This window comes from Myxocyprinus asiaticus, chromosome 3 (genome assembly GCF_019703515.2).
Source record: "Myxocyprinus asiaticus isolate MX2 ecotype Aquarium Trade chromosome 3, UBuf_Myxa_2, whole genome shotgun sequence".
NCBI lineage: Eukaryota > Metazoa > Chordata > Actinopteri > Cypriniformes > Catostomidae > Myxocyprinus > Myxocyprinus asiaticus.
The window spans coordinates 46234972-46256370 of NC_059346.1; the positions used below are offsets into that span (position 1 = coordinate 46234972).

Here is a 21399-nt window from a genome sequence, read left to right on the forward strand (position 1 = left end):
AGCACTGAAACATGACTGTTTAATTGGAATGTGTGTTAAATTATGTGTGAAATCTGGGGCAACACGAGCTCTATAGATGTCAGTTTTGTAAATTTTTTAAGTTACCTACATAACCTAGACTACTTTTACTATTACGACACACTGGCAATGGTGATTTAGGAACCGGGATGTTTAAAAGGAAGATTTTGGTTTAAAAGTCTTCATAGTCTTGTTAAAGGAATATTCCGGGTTTAATTCAAGTTAAGCTCAATCAACATCATTGTGGCATAATATTTATGACCAGAAAAATTAATTTTTGAATTAAAAAATAACAAAAAGAAAAATCTGGTTTACAGTGAGACATTTACAATGGAAGTGAATTGGGCCAATCTGTAAACATTAAAATACTCCATTTCAAAAGTATAGCTGCAAGACATAAACAATATGCGTGTTAACATGATTTTTGTGTGATAAAATCACTTAGTAACCTTTTCTGTGTAAAGTTATAGCCAATTTTACAACTTTGTTGCCATGAAGATGAAACATCAACAAACCCTAAAATGACTAAACATGATGATTTAAACAACTTAAAACATTAGTTTTAGCATAAGAAATAATGTAAGTACTTTTATAAAATTATAATCTTCACATTTCTGCCTTTAAACCCTCCAAAAATTGCCCCATTCACTTCCATTGTGAGTGCCTCTCTATTACCTTGATTTTTACTTTTTTAAAGAAAAGGAGGGACGAGTCGAAATAGTTTTTTTGTGGTAATCAACACTATGCCACAAATTCTGTCGATTGAGCTTGTATTGAACCTGAAATATTCCTTTAATACCAGCTCTGTGTTCTGGCAGTTGCTGGTTTCAGATTGTTTTTTATTATGCAAAACGTTCAAATTTTAGGCTACATCCTCTTTTAGCCCTCTTTACAGTTTGCTCTAAAATATACAAATAAATATAATTATTTATCTAAAAATTCTATACTCACCCCCGATAGCACAGCTCTCCGCACTATGCTGCTATCTTTAGACTATAGTTGAGGAGGCTCATTACATAATATTGGATCAAATCTCTGAAGCTCACTTTCAAACCAAGCTCTATCTCACCTGTGTTATTCATTAAAGTGATTGATAATTATTAGCATATCATTCATGTTTTAGCTAACTCGCACACTTTTTGTTAACCCTATCCTTGTGAATGCATATTCAATAAACTGTGCGTCAATCGTAAACCTTTGTCTCAGTGAATATACAAAAACACAGTAGGCTTGGTTGCATGTGCACAGAAAGGATGTATTTAATTTGTGATTGTGGATTTCAAAGCTAAAGAAACTGAACTCCATTGAATAAGTGATTAATTAGGCTAGCCAGTTTCATAATAAAAACTGGACAAGTACTAAAACATTTTCATATTGTTCAATTTGGTAAGGACAAACACTAAAGCCCTGCCATTCTCCTGCATTCTCACTTAAAACAAATGTGATTGTTAACAGACAAGTGATTTACAGCATTTTAAAATATGACAGTTCAGAATAAATAAGAATAATAGTTTGAGTTGAACAGAGAATATTATAGTATATATTATGTATATGGCTCATCACCCTACACTGTAACACAGTAAAGACAGCAACATGTATAAGATGACAATGAGGCAAGGATCATGAACAAAAATAAATGTTGTACAAGCAACTTTATCCTATCATGAGGAAATATTAGAGAAAAATTATCTGGAGAAAAAAATGCAGAAACAACATCATACATGGTCACTATTCTTCCATAAAAGTAAGACCTTTTTAAGTGAATAATTTCTTTATATGTCAAGTTCACACTTGCTGACACTTCAGTAAGTGGTTGGGAAATTATTTCACAGATGTTTTCTCAGATTGCAATACTGTTGGGGATTTTGTCTGGGGACAGATACCAATAGGGCAAAGGTAACTTCTCATTTCGTTCCTTGATGGTGTTGGTCACTTTTGCTAGCTCCTTGCGGAACGTGTTCATGGCATTTAGGACTGATTGCTCAGTGAAGTACTTGTCTGGATATGTCCCTAAAAACAGCTGGGGAAAACAGGGGAAAAAGAACAATATTTTACTGTCTTTTTACAAGTTTAAATGCCAATTAAATGACATTATGATTGTATAACAAATCAACAAGCAAGCAGTATATATATATATATATGAAAAAAAAAAATGATGGTCCAGTGACAAATAAGGGTGTCCAAGGGAAAATCTAGTTTAAAATACACGTGCCAAGTTATTATAAATGTAATATATGTATGTTGGTTTCAAATGGTTTTGAATCATCAGTTTACAAGTAAAAAGTAATATTTCTTGCATCTTAAATGCATGTAAGTGTAGACATCTACTTAAACAGCCAGACTACTTCATACGTTTTTTACTGTATTTTAATTTTGTAATTTTTTTTTTTTTTTTATCAAGAATTTCATTCTTTCAGTTAGTACTTTTTCTTCATTATGATCTCAGGAAAGATGTATCACCCTGACATTTTTTTTTTTACCTAATGCCCCCCAAAAAATAAACAATATCATAATTTAAGAGGTGTATTCAAGTCATTGTTTGTGTGAATTGCATTTTTAATGTAAAATAAATGAAAAAAATATTTTTCACAGCTTTTTATTTTGAATAAATTTGATAAATTAATAAATTCTGACAAAAAATTAGTCATGCCATTACCAATGGACCTCTCTAGACAATAAAGGTACACTTCTTTATGTGGTCAGATTTCTGTGTATACCCTCAGATATAATTCTGCAGCGGACCCCTGGGTCACAGGGTAAAGTTAGACTTCTTTTGGGCTTTTTGACTTTTATATTGATAAAGAGTAGAGAGGGGTCAGGAAATGACAGGGGAGGAGATAGTGAATGTGGCCGGGACTCTACACACCCCCCTGAGTACGAATCGCCAGAGGTCCCTGGTGGCTGAGGGGTCCTAAGCAGCCACGTATATGGCTTATACCAAAAAGAGGCCCTGCTACAGCTCATTGTGTTAGCGCATTTGTGCTAACCAGTAGGAACTAGACTCTCTAAAATTGTGCATATACAGTATATTCAGATCTGTAGGGATGAATCGGTCGACAAACCTCATTCTCCTGGAACTGACTCAGGGCCCAAGCTGTTCCTAGAACCTTGCAGGCACGATCACGGTCAGGCAGACTCTCCATGATATACTTCATGTCGACTTGGTCCTTCTTTGAGGGAGGGGGTTTCCGCATGGTGGAGGGGCCATTGGGGACCCATCCATACCAGTCGTACTGGATTGCAAGTTTACACACACACACACACACACACACACACACACACACACACACACACACACACACGCACACACACACACACATTAGCCAATAGATATTATTCAGATATTTGGTTAATTATTTTAATTGTTGAAGAGATAGACTAGCATGCTGCCCAAGATCTCCTTTTGTGTTTGAGGAAAGAAAAAAGTTATACAAGTTTGGAATAACACTATGGTAAGTAAATTTGGACAGAATTTTCATTTATTGATGAAATATACCTTAAAGTTTATGAAATCCTACCTGTCCAAAGTTGACTGCAGCATGTTGTGCTGAGACTGTGAAGATCACAACAGTCAGGTACTCAATTAAATCCTTTTGAGTTTTGAGGGATTTTGGAAAATCTGTGGACAATGACATCAAATGTTTGTTCGTTTACAGATGTAAAGGGGAGTTAGTGTACACACAGACACCTAGAATATGCAAATGTACAACACTGACAGATGCATGCACGCTTACAATGCATTGATACTTTTTGTGGATAGTTGACTTAAAATACTTTTGGGAAATTGACATTTCCTGACATTCCTGTATGACATGCAATACTTCATCTAAAACCAGGGGCGTAGTCCCCCCCATTAATATACCATGATCAATGGAAACATGTAAATGCTTCATGCTGCAACCCCCCCCCCCCCCCCACGTTCAAACCACACCCTTGTCTAAAACTATTTTAAACAGCACTATCTTTCTTTTATTAATTATTATGCATGCTGCTAATGACATCATATTGATAGATTCATTGAATAATTGTACTTTTAAAAATTATTTGTTACACCATTTAAAATGATCTAGTGAAGGTAAGGATAAAAAAAGAAATGGTGACCAGTTACAGGACCTAAGATATTCACTTTCTGTTTAAACATTCATATACGTTCTTCATAAACCTACAATCTTAAAAAAATGTCCATGCACACATTATGCATTAACTACCTAGATGATTTTGTACTCACCACAATGATAATTCATGCCAAAGCAAACATCCTTAACAAAGTTCTGAATCTCCTCATCACTCTGAACTGTCTTATCACTCTTGTAGTAGATCTTCACCACATCAGAAACAAACCTACAGAAAGAGCAAATCAAATGACAAATCACCAAATTCCAAGGTGCCACATTTCTACTTTGTTACAAATCTAGCCTAATTTTTATTCTGTTAATCATCCCATCCCTCCTTAACATTTGAACTGTTGTAAAATGTTATATATTTTACAACCAACCTTTTCACTGCTTCCCAGACCATCATGCCATCGTCTCTATAGTAGTAGTTGGGCACATCTGTCTTGCTATCCATTCCTCGATCTTTTATGGCCTCAGGAAAACACAGAGACTTGTAGGTGAAAGTCTTCATGACCTTTTTGACCACATCCCCAAGTGTAGACCCACTTATGCTATTACCCTTTGGAAAATAAGAACTTTAGTGAATCGTCTGCAGCCTTGCTGTCGGAAATATCACAAATTTGAGTTACGAGCACACGAAAGACCAACTGAATTCATATTGACATGACCCACAATTTTGTATGATCATCAGTGTATTTAATTGTTTATAATCAGACAATAGAGATATCTTGAATCGGTGCAATGGAAATATTAGTTTCTGACTGTTTCCTGAAGTTCTCCTCTCCATGTATTAATTCATCTTTATAACTTGAAAAGTACATTATTGAATGTGTTCTTTAAAAAAGTGCTACATAAAACATAATTTTAGATGCTGTTCATTATTTTAATTATAGCACATTATTGACATTAGATTTCGATTCAGATGGGTATATTTTAGTAATAATGTTCCTTTTGCTTACATATGAAAGACATCATCTCCCAGCTAATGCTGTTAATTATACAGGGGACCTTCTAACTAGGTACATTCCGAAAATATAATTTTACTAATTATATTTTATTAGGTTTTCATAATTTAAGTCACATTTTAGCTTTTAAAAATGAACAAATCAATGTATTTAATCAATAATTATGATATTATATTGCATATATTAGATTTTGTTTCAAGTTCATTGTTTAATTGCATAATGTTTACAATTTACAGGTATTTACATTGATTTGTTGAACACTAAAAAAACGGTACTTTTACCTCTCTTTAAGGAAACTTTACTGGACATTTCTGTAAACAGCATCTTTAAATTAGCACATGTCAATGAGAGATTACTCAAATGGCTTTATCTCATCTGTGCTATGCCTGATTAGAATAAAAAATATATATATTTTTTGTTTCAATTAACAACTGACTGTAAAGAACAGAAAGAGTATTAAAAGTGATATTATTCATTTACAAACGGGTCACGTGGATCTTGTTTTTGGACACACAAGGGACAACTTTTACTCTCAACATGCAGTGAAAGGATCTCGCAGCTGAATACTACACCATTATACTAAACAATTACTGGTGAGTGAAATGTAAACACTTTCCAGCCAGCTGCCAAATATATACATTTTAGTCGCATAGCACGAAATTTGGTTGCAAATGTGAGTGATTTGCTCTCATTGAAGTGGATGGTTGCGCATAGAGTAAAAGATCAATCTTGGGATTTAAGAATCGATATCGAGATTGGTCAAATGAAGATCGCGATGCATCGGAAAATCAATATTTTTCCCATCTCTAATGTAAATACCAATAAAACTAGGTCTATAAATCAGAATCTAAAGCATTGTGTAACTGTAAATGACAATGTCGCAGGCCAAAAGTCTGTAATTGATGAAGATTGTAAAAACTGCATCCTCAAACCTCAAGGTAATGTGGCATTACTAGAGATAACAAGACAGAAGAATATAACTAAGGCAGAGGCTATTTGCACTAAGTGTAAAAAGCAACAAAAAGCATCTTTTTTGCACTTAATAAAATTAGCAAATAATGTTAGATGCTATTTGCACCCCGGTGCCAATCATGGGAGATACTATTTGCACTCCTAATTAAATACTAACATACAGGATAGGGGCATCACTGCAATGTGTTTATTGTGTTTAACGACACTATTCACAGTAGCGCCATCTTTGATTTTTAATGGGAATGACAACGAGGCTGTGAGGGATAGACTTACATTCTCTTCAATGGCATGCATGGTATAAAGCTGTAAAAAGCTCATAAATTGCATCTGATTTTCAACAACTCATGTTGTGTGAAGTTTTCTGTCTACTGAATGTTCTTAAAAAGATGTCTTCTGAATGTTTTGTCTGCGAAATGATCCAAAAACACTTTAAACTGCAGTGCAGCCCTTTGCAGAGACTGTACATCTCTCGCTCATAGCCTCATTCCCATCAAAAATCAAACATGGCGCTGCTATGAATAAGGTCTATTTAGAGTCCCAAAGACACCCTACACCAACCCCTACCCCTAAATCTAACCCTAACCTTACCTTACAAAAATTTGCCATGATTTTACTATAGTAACCATAGTATCACCATGGTATTTTGCAGGAAGGTCAACCACAAAATTAAACATGGTTACTATTATTATTACTGTAGTAACACCATGGTTAATTGCAATTAAACTATGACTTCCACCAAAAACGTGCTAACTACAATATTACTATAATAAAGCTATCGTTAATTTTACCTGGATCAAACCTTTTTTACAACTCCTCCACCTTTACCGTGACCAAATTAGTGCGAGGAAATCAACCTTTATAATAATTTCTATTGATTTTTAGAAGTAGTATTGAAGGAAATATTAAGAGAAGAAACAGGATGGGAAAAAGTGGGACAAAAGGGGGGATCGAACCCGATTTGTCTGCATGAACAAAAACCTTCCACACAGTCTTTACAGTTACAGAGTATGCCAGGGCTAATCAACTGGCAGCCCGCCAATCATCTTTATCTGGCTCTTCGACAAATCTTTGTTAAAATTGCTTTGCAGTCTGAAATACCAGAGTGCTCTCTGTGCAAAACTCAGTGTTCATAGGCGTGAGCATCAGCAGTGAGTTTAACAACGCTCAATGTCACGTGAAACAGTGTTCAGCCGTCATCATTTGTCTGGACTGGAGCACACGTTAAAGCTTTTCTGGCCATAGTTAACTTACACTGCTTTGCTAAACATGGATGGCACCGCTTAGGTAAGCATTTGGTTGCGCTTTATTCAGTCAAATGTATTTATGTAAATTGCTTAGTTGTGTAGAGTGCTTTCAAATCTGCAGATGTTAACAACAAGATGGCAACAAAAGAGAACTCGATGATGAATACCGAACTTTAAAAGAAAATGCGCTCAAAAAGTTACTTTTATTTACTATTCATGAAGTGTTAAATGGGCATGTCTCGTCTGTTCAGGGTCTGTAGTGCTTTAAACAAATTTATAACATGAAACTGAACCTGCAAATATCCTGATTATATATGGTTCTATATATTGTGATTCAGCCCTCTCAGTTACAAACAGCTTCAACTCAGTTTGTTCTTTTTCCAGTGATTATCTGCACAAATATCTGACTCCTGCACTGGCTATTGTGTGCAAATCCACAATATTTGCAGGACAAAATTTTCCCTCAATGAATGGGTTGATACTGTATAACAGAGAAAAGGGAGGAATAGACATTTTCTCTTTTTTCCACAAAGAAAATTACAGGTGCACTCAGTAATGTTTTCTTAATTAAAAAAGTTTAACTCCTAAAGACATGAATTGTAATTTTGCAATATATATATAAAATCATGAGCACTCACATTAAAATGAAGACTCCAGTCATATCAGTAACCTTATAAAAGCTGTTTTATTCTACATGGAGAGGGTCCGCACATGGGGGCTGCCATGTTAGAATCACATGACCAGCTGAATACTACTCGCTTAATCAGTAAACGTCCTGTTATTTGACATTTTCACTCATTGATTAAAGTAATCATGGCTGACTGTGAATAGTACATTTCTACAATGGCATCTGAAACTGAAAACTATTGATTTTAAATGATGCTGCATCCAAGCCGCTAGGTGTCAGTGTAAGTGCGAGATGACACAAAGACAAAAGTTACTGAGTGCACCTTTAAGTGTATTCTTATGTAAAAATGACAGTTCTATATGGCCATTGATTTTATATGTTGGTTGATATTGTGAGAGGGCTTTAGCAGGTTTAAATGTTCCTCCTCAGTTTTCATAATTCTAAACTGTTGAAATGATCATTGTTTTTTGTATTTCAAAGTAAAGTTAATCAAAACTAATTTGTTAGTTACGAGTATAAGTCATGTTTGTTCTTCAGTCAGATCTTAAGAAGAAATTATATGGCCAAACTTTAAAAAAATATTTTAATATAAATAAATGCACAATATTTTTTATTTTAACATGTTACTTGTAATGAAAGTAAATACAGAACATTTCTTGGCCCCTTCCAAGATTTCTTATGGATAATCTGGCCCCAGCAAGAAAAGTAGTTGAAGAGCCCTGCACTACGCCATCAAGCGACACGTGAGGGTGCAGTTTGTCTTTCATTTCTGTCTGGCCACCAGACTATTGGAGAGCAAAAAGCACTGTGTGGCAGGTGCTATTTACACCTAGTGTAAAACTAAATATGAATACACTTGCTCCTGACTAGATGCTGTTTTAAGTGTGGCCACATTAAACTGGGGTAAAAGTACCTTGTCGAAGACCCCTCCTGCAGAGATGAGATTTTCACGGGCTTCTGTGTTGATGGCAATGGTGTATCGAATGTGAGGGATCAGTAACTGTGAGGAGTGAATGATGCAATAAAAAAATCTGCATTTTTAAAGCATTTATCCTAAAACAGGAAACTTGGGTTCTAAGAAACACAATGCCAAATAAATAGGTCTTTTGTTAAATATGAGGCTGCTAGTCCCTATAACATTCTGCCTAACATCTCCTTTTATGTTCGACAGAAGAGAGAAAGTCATACAGGTTTGGCATTACATGAGGGTGAGTAAATGATTTTTAATTTGACAGAATTAAAATGTTTGGTTGCAAAATGTGAAAGATTTGTGAAAGTAGGCCTACCTTGTATACAGGATGGACTGCAGGGAGGTGTCTGTACATGGCTATGGTAAAAACCTCAGCAATCAGATGTGTCTTGAGAAGGTGTGTGAGCCCCTGATGAACATTAAAGTTGCAGGATCTGACCCACATCTTGGCAAGCATCCAATCGTATTGATTATCACTCGGGAGAAAAATTGGGTTTCCCTCTCCTGGTTTTTGACAGAGCTGTTTCAGATATCATAGTAAACACAAACAGGATCATTTGTAAAAAAAAAAAAAAAATGTGTACAAGCATTTTTATTTGTATCATTTTATCTGTTCAACTAGCTACTGGTTCTATATATTACAGATACCTGAATGGCAATCGGCACAATTTGATTCTGTGTGTTCTTGTACAGGAGGCAGATGGGTGCAGCCAAATACTGCGGGGTGTTTGGGTCTGTGGTATTGGCTGGCACTCCGTCCAGTATTTCATAGTCTGCGATGTAAATATTTCCTGCCTGTAATACAGAGCTATTTATTTAATACTGTAACCATGGAGTAACTATGTGAAAGAATTACTGTGTTGAGTTCAGTAAGAATTTACTGCACTTTTATCATTTTAGTGTTTCAGAACCTTAGGTCGGCAATTTACTTTTCATATAACTTTTAGTACAAAAGTAGCGAGACATGACAATTAAGTGAATTAATTTAAGTACACTACTTGGGTTACACATATTTAGAAAATACAGTATATGACTAGCATGAGACAATGAACAAGGAGAATATGTAGACATTGTTTTGAATTCGTTGAGTGAAAAAACAAACACTTTTCTGTAAAAAGTTTTTTAGAAAGTAACTGAAAATCAAGTAGTAATGTGATTACTTTTCAGTGAAGTAATCAGTAAAATCAGTTATTTGATAAAAATTTTGGAAAAATAATTAGTAATTTGTAGTGGATTACATTTTTGAGCAATTTATCCAACACTGCACGCAAGAACCAGTGAGGTTTGGTGTTATTGGCGTAGCCGACATACTGAATTTCAGCACTGTGCTGTTTGCTGTTTTGATTTAATTTGAGAGTGAATAAGTACTTAAATTACAGTCTGTTCATAATAAAAAGTGATCGTTTGTCTTCAGAAGACTTGGAATATGGTGCATGGACTACCTTTATGACACTTTAGGTGCTTCATCACTAAGCGCTAAAGTGAGTGACTGTATACTGCCATTGTGTTGAATTCAGCCAACAAACATTCATTGAGTTATTTCATTTTGTGTTACACAGAAACAATAAGAAAGTCATTCAGGATTGGAATGACATCAGGGTGAGTAAGTGATGACTGGATTTTCATTTTTGGGTGAACTATTCCTCTAACTACCTTAAACAGTGAGACTTCCTTGATCACAGATCTTCTTTAGAAATAATCAACAAGCTTCTGTTTCGCATGGCTACAGTATGCTGGTCCACCAGCTAGACCAGCACTAAAGCATTAATAACCAGTCTGGACCAGCATGGACATTCATGCTGGTCTTTTCAGAAGGGTATGCAAAACGTATGTCTTGGATTTGATACTGATAAACTGATTAAAGTGTTTTACAGTAATGGATCTTGTTTCAGAACCTCTAATTCCTCATGTAGAGTGAGACCTCTCTTTAGGAAGCCCTTCACCATCTCCTCTGTGACTGGAAACTTTTCTGCTGGAAGTTTCTCACATTTCTTGATCATGACAGGATTGCAGCCATTTAAGAACTGATATCCAAACAGGAAGTCCTCATTCCAGTTGTCCATCAGATACTCTGTTCAGACAAAGTGAATAATAAAGTCAACTGCCCATGAGTTGTATTATACTGATCTGTACTTCCACATTGCTGATTTTACATAAGTATGTTTTTTTATGAGCAAAGAAACAAGAATTCTGACTAAGGAAGTAATAATGGCACAAACCTGGCACAGCGTTCTTGATAATCACATTAATCTTTTTTAAATCTGCAATTCCTTCCCAAGGGCTTTGGAACTTTTCCACCATTTGGTTAATATATGCATTCAATTTCCTGAAACAGCCAGAATATTTACAATCAGAGAGTGTCTGGCAATGCTGTAAAATGGAATTCTGGGCCTCCTGACTGTATATTAGTCCGGGTCCCTTACTTTTTTCAAAAATACAATTTAGACATTTTTGTGCCCCCCCCCCCACCACCTGCTGGCCCCTAGAATTGTTCCCACCTTTCCACCCACTTGCTACAAGTGGTAGAAAATAATCGTAATCAACTTGTTTCTGTGACTTGTTTCTCCATTTTTCCACCTCTGAATTAATACATTCAATGTTAAATCGTGGACCTGACACACATTCACTTAAACTTACGCTCTGATGACTTTCAGACCAAAGTCAAAAGTTTTATCTGTTTCAAACTTCACATCTTGTGGAAGATTTTTGTAGTTGTCATCTATACTCATGGGGTAGCCAGGGCACCACTTACACCATCTAAAAAAACAAAAAAAATTATTTTTCAATTACAAATTTACCAAGAATAAAATTCCATCATGAACAAAGTTGTTTTATAATGTTGGTATTTGTGTGCTGACACATTAAACTGTAAACCATGCGGTCACATCAAACCTGAATATTTTTTGTCGCCATTCCAGTTCAGCACGCCGGTGCTCTTTTGTCAATTCATTTTCATCATCCTGAGGCAATCGAGCTAAATGAACACACACACAACACATATACTCACAGTATTACGGCATGCTTTATTCACAGTTATAAAATTTATATTCTGGTCCTGGAAGCCAATTGGTCAATAACTGTGCTTTTTTTCTGGACAAATCAGCTATGACCTCTTCTTTGAGCTACTATATGTAGGCCTATCACTGCGCAGAAGCAATAAATAATCATTATTTTTGTTGTATACGTAACATACACACACACACACAAAATACACTGTCAAAATTGTTCAATTTATTGTGTATTTCAGCAAAATGAGTGGTTTATTAATTATTTAGTGAAGTATGTGTGACCCCTGCTGGTGATTTTAGATCGAAGTGGGTCATTCTCCTCTGAGATGCACTCAGTATTTTTTTCCACATTAAAAAGTTTAACTCCTAAAGACATGAATTGTAATTTTACAATACATGTATAAAATCATGAGCACTCACATTAAAATGAAGACTCCTGTCATATCAATAACCTTATAAAAGCTGTTTTATTCTACATGGAGAGGGTCCGCACATGGGGGCTGCCATGTTAGAATCACATGACCAGCCGAATACTACTCGCTTAATCAGTAAACGTCCTGTTATTTGACAGTTTCACTCATTGATTAAAGTAATCATGCCTGACTGTGAATACTACATTTCTACAATGGCATCTGAAACTGAAAACTATTGATTTTAAATGATGCTGCATCAAAGCCGCTAGGTGTCAGTGTAAGTGCGAGATGACAGAAAGACAAAAGTTACAGAGTGCACCTTTAAATTGTGTGATCACTCCTCTCTCCCAGCTAAGAAAGTTTTTTCATGCAGGGAGAAGCAGATGTTTGTGTGTGTGGATGCCTATTCGAGTTGCCGATGAGTAGAGGGCATAGGCCTACTATTTATTGTGCTATTACAAATAAGAACGCAGTTCCTCGTCTCTGTCTTGATTTGAGCTCTATCAGATGAGGTGTGTTACAAATAGCAATATTTTAACTGTCAAGACTATTTCTTCTAGCATTAGGATGGCATTGCATTTTACTTAAAATAAAAAACTTTAAAAAAAAAAAAATGTTATCCCCTTTTCTCCCAGTTTGGAATGCCCAATTTTACCACTACTTAGTAGGTCCTCGTGGTGGTGCGGTGATTCACCTCAACCCGGGTGGCGGAGGACAAGTCTCATTAGTCCTCTGCTTCTGAGACAGTCAATCCGCGCATGTTTTCACATGGCTCGTCGTGCATGACACCGCAGAGACTCCGCATGTGGAGGCTCATGCTACTCTCCGCGATCCATGCACAATTTACCACATGCCCCATTGAGAGCAAGAACCACTAATCATGACACGAGGAAGTTACCCCATGTGACTCTACCCTCCCTAGCAACCTGGCCAATTTGGTTGCTTAAGAGACCTGGCTGGAGTCACTCAGCACACGCTGTATTCGAACTCGTGACTCCAGGGGTGGAATAAATAACATTTTAAGAAACATTTTTGTCCTTAATATTTATTGTTTGGTAACCGTTTTTTAAAAGCAATAAGGCATTTGAAACCGTGCTATTGTGAAAAGTCATGGCTGAAGGGGTTGCAAGCACTCAGTGTACGCCTCTCGTTACTTAGGCTATTGCTTAACTAGAAAATAATAAACAACTTGACACATCGAGTCGACTGTCGACACCTACCTGTGCCTTCCCTGAGAACCACTTCCTTTTGATCTACTAACCAGCGATAACAGGGAAACTGAAAGCAGTTTCCAGATGGTGTCATCACTGTGATATGTTTACAATACCACTGGTCATTGATGCAGTATCTCTCCTTCTCAAGTTTCACCAGCACAATGTCTCCAAGGTTCTCCTTTACAATGACGTTGAACGTGTTCACCTTGAAAGACATTTGTTTTGACAAATCACACGCTATATGCAAAAATCCATTGGGAAAGGAAGATGAATTAAAAATGAGCCACCCTGCATCAGCACAATCATGATGCACTTTGAACAGAGAAAAAATGAACTAAAAAACATCAAACATTTCTTACCGTGCCTCTTACGAAATAATCAAAAAAGGATTTATTCAGCAGAGTTCTGTCACTGGATCCATCCTTGCCAACCAGTGTCAGGTAAATGTAGTTCATTGATCCAGAAAAGAGCTGGCTGCCTGTGGTAACAGACACTTCGTAGGTCCACATTCTTCTTGTACTGATGCACAGGTGTAGTAGCCTATAGAGACCCTGGAACCACAATTTATACCCAATTCATTTCCTGCTCCCATTGTCTTTAGGAATGAGGAAAAAGAACAAATGAAAATGAAAATGTAAAACCACTGTGATTTCATTAAATATTTTCTCATCAAATGAGGAAAGGGTATACTTACATCAAATGATTTTTGTATTGCTATGGTACAAATAATCAGTAGCACAAATGTTTAAGTATATTTTCAATTGACCTAACACAAGACACAAAATCAAAACATAACAAAATCTTTAATTTACTGTAAAAATAATGAAAGGCAATTACTTTACATAATTGAAAGGTATTTTATTTTTAGATAAAACACTGTTTAAAGGAATATTCTGAGTTAAATACAAGTTAAGCCCATTCAACAATATTTGTGGCATAAGGTACAATGGGGCTAAAAGCAACAAAATTTGTGTTAAAATAAATAAAACTGGAAGGTTGTTTTGATTTGTTACAATACTACAAAATAACCACTTCAGAATAGGGTTAAACATTAATTTGTCACATTTGGTATTTCAATAGATCTCAGGTATTTTATAAATAAATTAATCTCCATTGTGATTGCATGTGTGCCCACTTTGAACTTTTTTCAGAACAACTGTATTCGCCCCACTTAAGAAAAACGATGTGTTTTATAGGGGCCTTTAGCCACTGCAACGGGGGGCTTTTTACCCCAAATACTATCCTTTCACTCATTGGACACATATTACAAAAACTTTTTATTTAATCACCTTGAACAAAACTGAAAATGACAAATAAGTGTTTTTTTTTTTCTCAAAATAAATGTGATAATTTAAATTATATTGATTATAACTTTACTTGGATAAGGTTAGTACGCAATTTTGTCACACTAAAATCATTTTAACACAGAAGCAGTGAAAAGTGAATATTTTAACTTTACAAATTGGCCTCATTCACTTTGCTTTTTTTTTCTTTTTTTTTTTAAGAAAAGGAGGGAAAAGTCTAAATTAAAGTTTGTGGTAATCAACATAGAGCCACAAATGCTGTCGACTGAACTTAACTTGTATTGAACCTGTTATTCATTACTTTGTGATTAATATATGTGTATTGTCAATTGAAAATACTTAAAAAAGAACTATTTGAAAACATTTTTTGTTGATTTGTTTGTAGATAAGTACTAAGTGTTTTGAGAATTAATCACTTGTGAAAATAGTACCAAAGTGATTAAAATAGTAATTGACATCATTTTTGTGTATTCTGTCTTGAACAAGAGTAACTTGCATATGGAGATAGTAATCATACACCTTCTTCCACCTTCATGTAGAAAAGATTTCCTCAAAAGGGCTGAAGAATGGAAAGAATGGGGTAGTGACACTGTTATTAACCGCAGTTGGGCCTGAAATCATGCTTGAACCAACTCTGCAAGAAGCTGTCAGTGTTCTACACAATATGTAATTTAATCCCTGAAAATCATGAACTTTTCCATATTTTTTTAATTGGATACTTGCAGTCTATTCTGCTCTACTGAAAATTTTCAAATGCTCACACTATTACAAATATGAAAACCAACTGAGGGGCACTGGTGGCTCAGCGGTTAAGGCTCTGGGTTACTAATCATTGAAGACTGGGGGTTCAAGCCCCAGCACTGCCAAGATGTCACTGTTGGGCAAGGCCCCCTGACCCTATCTGCTCCAGAGGCACTGTATCATGGCTGACCCTGCACTCTGACCCCAGCTTAGCTGGGATATGTGAAAAAAAAAAAGAATTTCACTGTATATGTGCAAACATATAATGTGTGATAAAATTAATTATAATTATTAACTGTGGTTACCATGTAAAATAAATTGGCAAAAAACAAGAAGTCATTATGTTGAGTTTAGAGCTGTCAGAATTTACGCATTTACACATGGGATTAATTTAACATTTTAACGCATTAATTTGTCTTAATCGCGATTAACGTATTTACCATTAATACAGCATCAATGCTGGTGTGAAGGGCGGAACCTTTATAATGTGTCCGCCCGGAGTCATTACACTGACGCACACACCAAAAACACCCACACACCACAATCCTTCTACCAAGCCTAGAAGCTTAGCATAAAACAGCATAATGCAACGATCCCATAAACATTCTATGGGCGGTCCTGTCATAACACACTAGTTGACCGTTAAGGCCCAAATATACTCTACGCAAGTATGTGAATGCAGACGCACCTTGCTATGCAAGCTCGGTTTCACATGTCATTGCGTTGTGAAATGTGTCAGCGCTTAATTCATAACTCAACGCAAGTACGCGCTGCATTCTCAGCACTGCCACAAGGGGCGCTAGAGCGGATTTTCTTCTTTCAGTCAACAACTGTCATGGTGGACTCGGGCAGCAATTTGAGTTGAATCTTTTCAAAATATATTTACGATTTTTGTCCCCAGTCCATTCAAATGAACTTGTTTTTCTCTGTGTATCTCCCAACTCCTCAACTATCGACCCATCTACCACATCCAGTTTCATGGTCATGCTTAAAAAAATCTATTGCCCCCTTGTGGTCTGATGTTTGTAACCACCAGAGCAACACAAGAGCATACGTAATGTATGTACAACTGGACCACGTGTTGGCCATGAGTTGGCCAAGCGCTCACGTCTGCGTTTGCATACTTGCGTGAAGTATTTTTCAGCCTATGTAAAGCACATTTTAATTACCACAGATGCATATCAAACCTGAACTATCACTAAAACGCAGAATGAGATGTTTTTGTTTGCAAGCACTTTTCATGGTGAGTTCAAAGCTGCGTCTGATGCAGGCATTGATGCTCTGATACGAATCATGAATGCAGCTTCACGATTGCTGTAACAAAGCGGATAGCCACAGTCTACCGGCAAATTAATATTGTGGAGGATGACAGTTTAAGGGATTTAACGCCCACTGCAATGAATATGCAACCTATGTGGGGACTAGTTCTTTCAATTAGTCAAACTCCCACTTAGACTTTGGGAAATGTTTAATGTTACTTGAATTAGTGATATTTTACTGCACTGTCTTTAAATTGTGTAAGGCTTTGATTGGAAAATGTTAATAAAGCATTATATTTCTACATATTGTTTTGGTTTCTTTCCTAAGATTGAAATAAATTAATTTTAACCAGAAAAGAAGTAAATAAATTGTCAAATTTCAGCACTTTTGAAATTTGTGATTAATCGCAATTAACTACAAAAGAAATTGCGATTAATCGCGATTAAAAATGTTGATCGACTGACAGCACTAGTTGAGTTAAAGTATCTCTTTTCAAAAGAGTAATTTAGATTTCCTGAAATGTTTTGGTCAAATAAGATCAAAGCAGTTCTTTTTATTTCTCCCCTTTTCTCCCCAATTTGGAAAGCCCAGTTCGCTCTAAGTCCTCGTGGTGGTGTAGTGACTTGCCTCAATCTGGGTGGTGGAGGACAAATCTCAGTTGCCTCCATGTCTGAGATGTCAATCTGTGCATCTTATTACATGGCTTGTTGAGCACATTACTGAGGAGACATAGCATGTTTGAAGGGTTCACACTATCCTCTGCAGCATCCATGCACAACTCACCACACACCCCACTGAGAGTGAGAACCACATTATAGTGACCATGAGGAGGTTACCCCATGTAACTCTACCCTACCTAGCAGCCAGGCCAATTTGGTTGCTTAAGGGGCCTGGCTAGATTCACTCAGCACGCCCTGGATTTGAACTCACGACTCCAGGGATGGTAGTCAGCGTCTTTACTCACTGAGCTACCCAGGCCCCCCAAAGCAGTTCTTTATCTAATCTTTAAATGTTTTTTTGCGTAACCATCAAGAGCAAATTGATGTAATAATGGTCAAATGTATTAACATGAATTAGGAAAAAAGCTAATGAAAAGCATCATAACAGGACATTGTAAAAGGTAAATCCTTTTGAAGTTTTTTTCATTCTTTTTAAGGTATATCTAGGATAAAACAGATTAGATGTGGTGAAAGAGTTACTTCTTTGATTTTGTGAAAATAGTACATTGAGCCAGCAAAGAGCTGGCTGCATGTGGCAAAAGACACCTTATAGATACACATTCTGATTGCATTGTTATACAAGTACAATTTACATGAATAAACTGTGTAAATGTAGTTCATTGAGCAAGCAAAGAGCCGGCTGCCTGTGACAAAAGACACCTTGTAGATCCACATTCTGATTGCATGGATGTACAGTGCTCACATTCTCTTTAAAAATGAGGAAAAAGAACAAGGAAAGCATTAAATCCCCCCCGTGGTTTCATTCAAATTTACTTAGGTCATAGGGCAGGTTTGAGGTAAAAGGTAATTCAGGTGTTTCTAGAATAAAACTGTGAGAGAGTTACCTTTTGATTCTGTGTATTGTAATTGATAATATGCTTCAATATTGAGGAGATTTGTAACTTGTGAAAATAGCACAAAAGCAATTGAAAATCAAGAAAGTCTGATTACAATTGGGGTGGTTTATACAAAACAAATACTACAATGTAACCGATTTTTGGAGGTATCTTAACTTGACAACAGATGTGATTAAATGGACAATCCACAGGATTTCTCTGATATTTTTTCTAGTTACATATTGAATAATCACATAATTAGTCAAAACATTCCAATGTCAAGGTAATCTACAGACAAAAATACATTTTTAACAATAGAGAACCTCAGAGTTACGTGTCGCCATACGAGGTTCGGACATGTGAATGGCAAGCTCTGATCCTGTTAGTTTTTATATTTTTTGTGTCATAAACCAGTGAGATTCGATACACCCTGATCCATAACTGTTCTATGAAGACAATATGTCAAAGAATTCTAAGTCCTCAAGCTCTGGAGACATTAAAAGACACTTATGTGCTCAAGCTGACAGCCCTCCTGAGGCCTCGAGGCAGGGAGTCAATTTGGCCGGAGAGGTGAAAGAAATTCGCCAACAATTGATGCACGTGTCGGCAATGCTGACTAAGGTCGTTGCTGACTTGGAGGATCTTGCTGCAATACGTTGATCGATCATGGCCATGGAGACGAAATTCACTGAGATGGTTACAAGAGTGGCGGATGTCGAGAAACGGATAGATTATCTGGAGTCATCGAAGAGGGAATTAGCTGCTAATCCACTAGTGACCAAGGTGGATTTGGAGTGCGTCTGGGAAAAGCTGGAGGATATGGAGAATCGTAACTGGTGGAATAATGTACAAATTGTTGAAATTCCTGAGGGAGCAGAGGGTCAGAAGATGGTGGAGTTCCTGGATGGGCTCTTTCCAAATCTGCTCAACATAACAGGACATATGCTGGAAATCGAGTGAACTCACAGGTTTCCGGCTCGGCAATCCAGTGATGGAGACAGGCCCTGATCAATTCTGGCCAAATTAGGCTCTCATAGGCGTACATGGACTGTTTGAGTTTAGAGAGATTGATGCCGGTTGTCGTGCGCAGGGTCAGTTCGCACTTTCTTTTTTCTGTTTGTTTGGTTCAGGGTTTGATTGTTGCATTATTATGGAATGTGGTCTTTATAATTTTATTTTTGACACACAATCTATTTTTTCTAATATGTGTGGGTTATCTTTCTCCACATGGAATGTGAATGGGGTGGGGCACCCCATAAAAAGAAGGAAGGTTATTTCACTTCTTAAGTGTAAGAAATATGATATAGTGTTTCTTCAAGAAACGCATCTTTCCCCGCAGGAAGCTGAAAAATTTGGTAAGATATGGGGTGGACATGTTTTCTTTAGTGCTGGCTCAAGTAAGAGCAGGGGAGTCATTACACTGATAAGTAAGCATCTACAATTCAAATGTCTCAAACAGATTAAAGATAAATTAGGAAGATTCATTATTGTTTTAGCAGAAATTCAAGGGCAAAGTCTGATTTTGGCTAGTATTTACGCACTTAACGCTGATTTTCAGGGCTTTTTTATAGATCTTGAAGGGATATTGCAAGCTGCTGGCACCCCTCATGATATAATATTGGGAGGAGACTTTAATCTTTTGATGGATTCAGTCCTTGACCATAGTGAAGCAAAAGTGTTTAAGCCCCCTAGAGCAACACTGACGCTTCACAGGATGTGTAAAAATCTTGGTCTTACAGATATTTGGAGACTTCTGAACCCATCCGATAGGGACTATAAATTTTTTGCATCAGTCCATAAGATTTATTCTAGAATAGATTTTCTTTTTTTATATCTAAGTCCCTCATTTCATCTGTTGTTGATTGCTCAGTTGGAAACATCTTAGTCTCAGATCACGCTCTGATGAGTTTAGAGGTGTTGCCACATATGGAGAAAAAGAAATCATATTGTTGGTGCTTTAATGTATCCCTTTTGCAAAATCCTGAATTCCAACAAATGTTAAAGGCTGAAATGTTTATATGGAGACTAACTGGTCCTCAGTATCCTCTGTGGGCATGGCTTGGGAGGCACTCAAAGCAGTTCTTAGGGGTCGGATCATACAGTATGCCTCATTCATTAAGAAATCCAAAGCACGAGAACTCGTGGAGTTGGAAGGGAATATTAAAAGTGCAGAAGCGACGAATGTCATCTGATGGCCTCAAAGAATTGACCCGACTGAAATACAGATATAATACTATTTTGTTGCAGAAGGTGGAGTTTTGGTTATTCAGGGCAAGACAGTCATACTTTAAGTCAGGGGACAAAGCAGGGAAGCTTTTGGCTAGATAAATAAAGCAGAGAGATTTCGAAAATGATAGTAGTTACTTGAATGCAAGTATGTGGCATTTCTTTTTCTCTGCAAATTAAATAATATTTATAACAAATGTCCTCTTTGTTTGTTAAAGGAAACTGCATGTTTTGGTTTACAAAGATTGTCACAGTGCTAGAGAATTAAAGTTGCCACCAGTGGCTAGCTGAGAAGTCCAGGCTGATGGTGGTAAATTACTTTGTGAGACTGTTTTTCAAAAACAGTTGAAGTAATTTAAAGGAATATTCCGGGTTCAATACAAGCTAAGCTCAATCGACAGCAGGGCCATAGCTAGAGGGGTGAAAGGTGGTAATGATTCTAGGGGCCCATAGGTCCAGGAGGGCCCCACAAATTCTAAACTGTATTTTTTTAATAGGAAAGGGGCCCAAAGCAATATACAGCCAGGGGCCACAAAATACCCAGCTATGGCCCTGAAGACAGCATTTGTGGCAAAATGTTGTTTACATTTTCTTAAAAAAAAAAGAGAGAGCAAAATATAGGTTACAACGTAAGGGAATGGGGCCAATTTTTGGAGGTTTCAAAGGCAGAAATGTGAAGCTTATAATTTTATAAATCACTTATATTAATACTTCTGTTAAAACTCATGAATTATTTGAGCTGTAAAGTTGTTTATATTGTTGTTTT

General features: G+C 36.5%; 2 protein-coding genes across 4 annotated transcripts in view; one reads left to right on the forward strand and one right to left on the reverse strand.

The window, feature by feature from the left end:
• Positions 1 to 21399, forward strand: part of LOC127420999 (phosphatidylinositol polyphosphate 5-phosphatase type IV-like) — a 55900-nt gene that overhangs the window by 14569 nt on the left and 19932 nt on the right. The window lies entirely within an intron of this gene.
• Positions 1253 to 14092, reverse strand: LOC127420992 (polyunsaturated fatty acid 5-lipoxygenase-like). The gene is made up of 14 exons (XM_051663686.1): positions 13907 to 14092; positions 13554 to 13752; positions 11805 to 11886; positions 11550 to 11669; positions 11132 to 11238; positions 10808 to 10983; positions 9561 to 9707; positions 9229 to 9432; positions 8856 to 8942; positions 4514 to 4692; positions 4247 to 4359; positions 3537 to 3637; positions 3081 to 3251; positions 1253 to 2038 (listed from the first exon to the last, which is right to left on the reverse strand). The coding sequence occupies exons 1-14, from the start codon at positions 14054 to 14056 to the stop codon at positions 1859 to 1861; spliced, it is 2016 nt and encodes a 671-aa protein (XP_051519646.1). The 5' UTR covers positions 14057 to 14092; the 3' UTR covers positions 1253 to 1858.

Bases quoted from the DNA above. Each gene is read 5' to 3' on its own strand.
- LOC127420992 (XM_051663686.1), bottom strand. From the start codon at position 14,056: ATGTGGACCTACGAAGTGTCTGTTACCACAGGCAGCCAGCTCTTTTCT. The intron at 8,943-9,228 runs GTAGGCCTACTT...CACTCCTCACAG, and splicing joins CAGTCCATCCTGTATACAAG to TTACTGATCCCTCACATTCG. The intron at 3,252-3,536 runs GTAGGATTTCAT...CTTGCAATCCAG, and splicing joins CTGCAGTCAACTTTGGACAG to TACGACTGGTATGGATGGGT.